General features: G+C 33.6%; 1 protein-coding gene across 1 annotated transcript in view; it reads left to right on the top strand.

The window, feature by feature from the left end:
* LOC103142699 (high choriolytic enzyme 1-like) overlaps positions 1–283 on the top strand; it is a 10,824-nt gene extending 10,541 nt beyond the window's left edge. Inside the window, exon 6 of the mRNA XM_007558863.2 lies at positions 209–283. Coding sequence (XP_007558925.2) covers positions 209–228 — 20 coding nt within the window. The 3' untranslated portion in view covers positions 229–283. The remainder of the gene's footprint in view (positions 1–208) is intronic.
* The last annotated feature ends 2,274 nt before the right edge of the window (positions 284–2,557 follow it).

Raw genomic sequence — 2,557 nt, 5'->3', positions numbered from 1 at the left:
CACACACACACACACACACACACACACACACACACACACACATATTTGTTTTTATGACGCCATCAAGACTTTGGTGTGTTTATGGGGACACATTTTTCTCTTCATCTGGTGACACAAAAATTGTTAAAAATCTTTATTCTACCTATACACAGACACACTTTATGTATTCATTTATTTTTTAATGTCTGATGTGTTTGCGTGTACATATCAGATGTTATTCCTATATAGGACGTCAAAATGGAGGACAGAAAATCTCCCTAGCAAGACATGGATGCCTTATTACCACCTCAATACAGCATGAAGTATTTCACGCTCTGGGCTTCAACCATAAGCAGGTCCGCTCTGACAGAGACAAATACGTCAAAATTTTCTTCCAGAACATTCAGGAAGGTACGTTTGAACCCAAAAACAGATTCACATTGACAACATTCAGCCGAGTAAGCTCATGATGAAAAGCGTCAGTCAGGAAATGTGATACTATTGGATTAAAAAAGTAAGATTTATTTAATGTAACAATGCTTCTTGGCAATGAATAAAAATAAATTCTGAAAATATAAACCACTAATTTTAATGGAATAATTTTATCTTACTTGAAATATTATGCTACTGGACAGCCTGTTTGTTTCTCTTTAAATTGTGTCACCTTTGTGGTTGACCAGCAAAAATGACTAAAAATGAAAAACTCTTCAAATCTTCTCTTGTAAAGTCAGATTAATTTGCTATTCAAAGACTCGTTTGGTGTCTTTCACTAAAATGAAAGACTGAAACCTGTAGGAACAAGACATACTCATCACTGCTGTTTGACCAGCTGAATGCCTTTTTCTTTCCAATGTGGCACATGTAGAGAGAAATTAACACGCTTTCCAAAGTATAAGATTTACAACTATGAGGGATCCTTGCTGTAATTGACCAACGCATTAAAGTTCAGATCATTTTTAAACACTGAAGGAAACAGCTGTGACTGACATGTCTTCTCTGAATTCCTGGATAGGAAAGGAACACAATTTTGATAAGGTGGAAACTAACAACTTGGGGACTCCTTATGACTTCTCTTCTATCATGGAATATGACAAGTGAGTCTTTGCAAATGCACACCGTTTATGTATCTGTCATCTCATTTGCTCCTTTCATAATTCCTGCCATACAGAGACTATTTTCACGCACATGTTGCTTGTCAGTCCTACCTTACTCAGGCAGGCAGTTTCAAATTGAATATTTAGTTAGCAAAATGATATTATTGCTGTCAACGTTTGACTCTAACTTTACAAATGACACCCCATATTTGGAAATCTGTCTACTAGTTTTTCACTTGTACAGATTAAAACTTTTGCTACTTGGCAAATTAACTCAAACTCAGTTGATCGGATGCAGAACATCTTTTAACAGGAAACTATTTTTAAGTGTCACTTCTGATACTCTCCTAAACTTAGAACTGGAATTTTAAATAAAAATTTTAACGAATATGCTTTGAACTAAACAATAACCGTATAACCATTGTAGCCACTTTCTGCACTAATTGGATGTAATTGGTTGAACTGGGTTTAACCAATTACGTCCATTATGTTCCATTATAATTATTATAATGGAACATATATGTTTCATATATTTTATGAAACATATATTTTGTTTCATAAAATATATGAAACAATGTTAAGATATTTCAAAATCAAGGACCATATATCATTTTCATTCTGCTAAACAGTGATGTGCTACATTGTATTAATTTATTACACCAAATGTCTCACAATTGTATTAAAATTAGTTTCATGCTAAAAGGTTAAGCACTCTGAATACTTTTGCAAGATATGCGACTGATTTTGTTATTAAAATTTATTATTATTTTATTTTTTCATTATTTTTAAAGCAAAGCCTTCTCTAAAAATGGGAAAGACACTATTGTTTCCAGAAAAAATCCAAACCTAAAATTTGGACATGCAGCGAAAATGAGCCGCAACGACATCGCCCGCATCAACAAGCTTTACAAATGCAGTAAGTACAAACAACAGTCTGACATTTTAAATGTACTTTTAACTTTTAGTTTAAGTCATACTGATTAGAAGAACGCAATAAATACATCACCTTTAATTACTCTAGATCAGATTTTCAGTGTTTTATTGTTAATGTGGATTTCTTTCTTTCTTTCTGCTGCAAAGCAGATCTACCCAAATTAACTAACCCTGAACCTTCACTATTTTTTAAATTAAATCAGATTAGATTTGAAGGATCTGAGCTCCAGATGCCTCACCTCTTCACCAGTTTCACGTCAGATTGGTGGGAGCCACTGTTTCTGGAAGACTTTCTGGCCACCTGGTGGATGAAGATTGTATTACATCTTTTTCTGTTTGGGTCAGACTTTGTACTGAGAACCAGCCAGAACCAACCAGCAGGCTTTAATGATCTGGCCGCTTTTTTCTTGCTTTTGCTTGGTCTTAAATTGCAGATCTTTTTTTTTTTTTTTTTTTTTTAAAGTAACATCATTATTGGCTTTAATGAAAAAAAAAATGCATTTATTGAGTAAGAAAATTCTGCTTTGCACATAGCTATGTAATCTTTTTTG

The sequence above is a fragment of the Poecilia formosa genome, unplaced genomic scaffold (assembly GCF_000485575.1).
Source record: "Poecilia formosa unplaced genomic scaffold, Poecilia_formosa-5.1.2 Scaffold99, whole genome shotgun sequence".
In the NCBI taxonomy this organism is placed as follows: domain Eukaryota; kingdom Metazoa; phylum Chordata; class Actinopteri; order Cyprinodontiformes; family Poeciliidae; genus Poecilia; species Poecilia formosa.
This window is presented reverse-complemented; position numbering and strand designations above follow the sequence as displayed.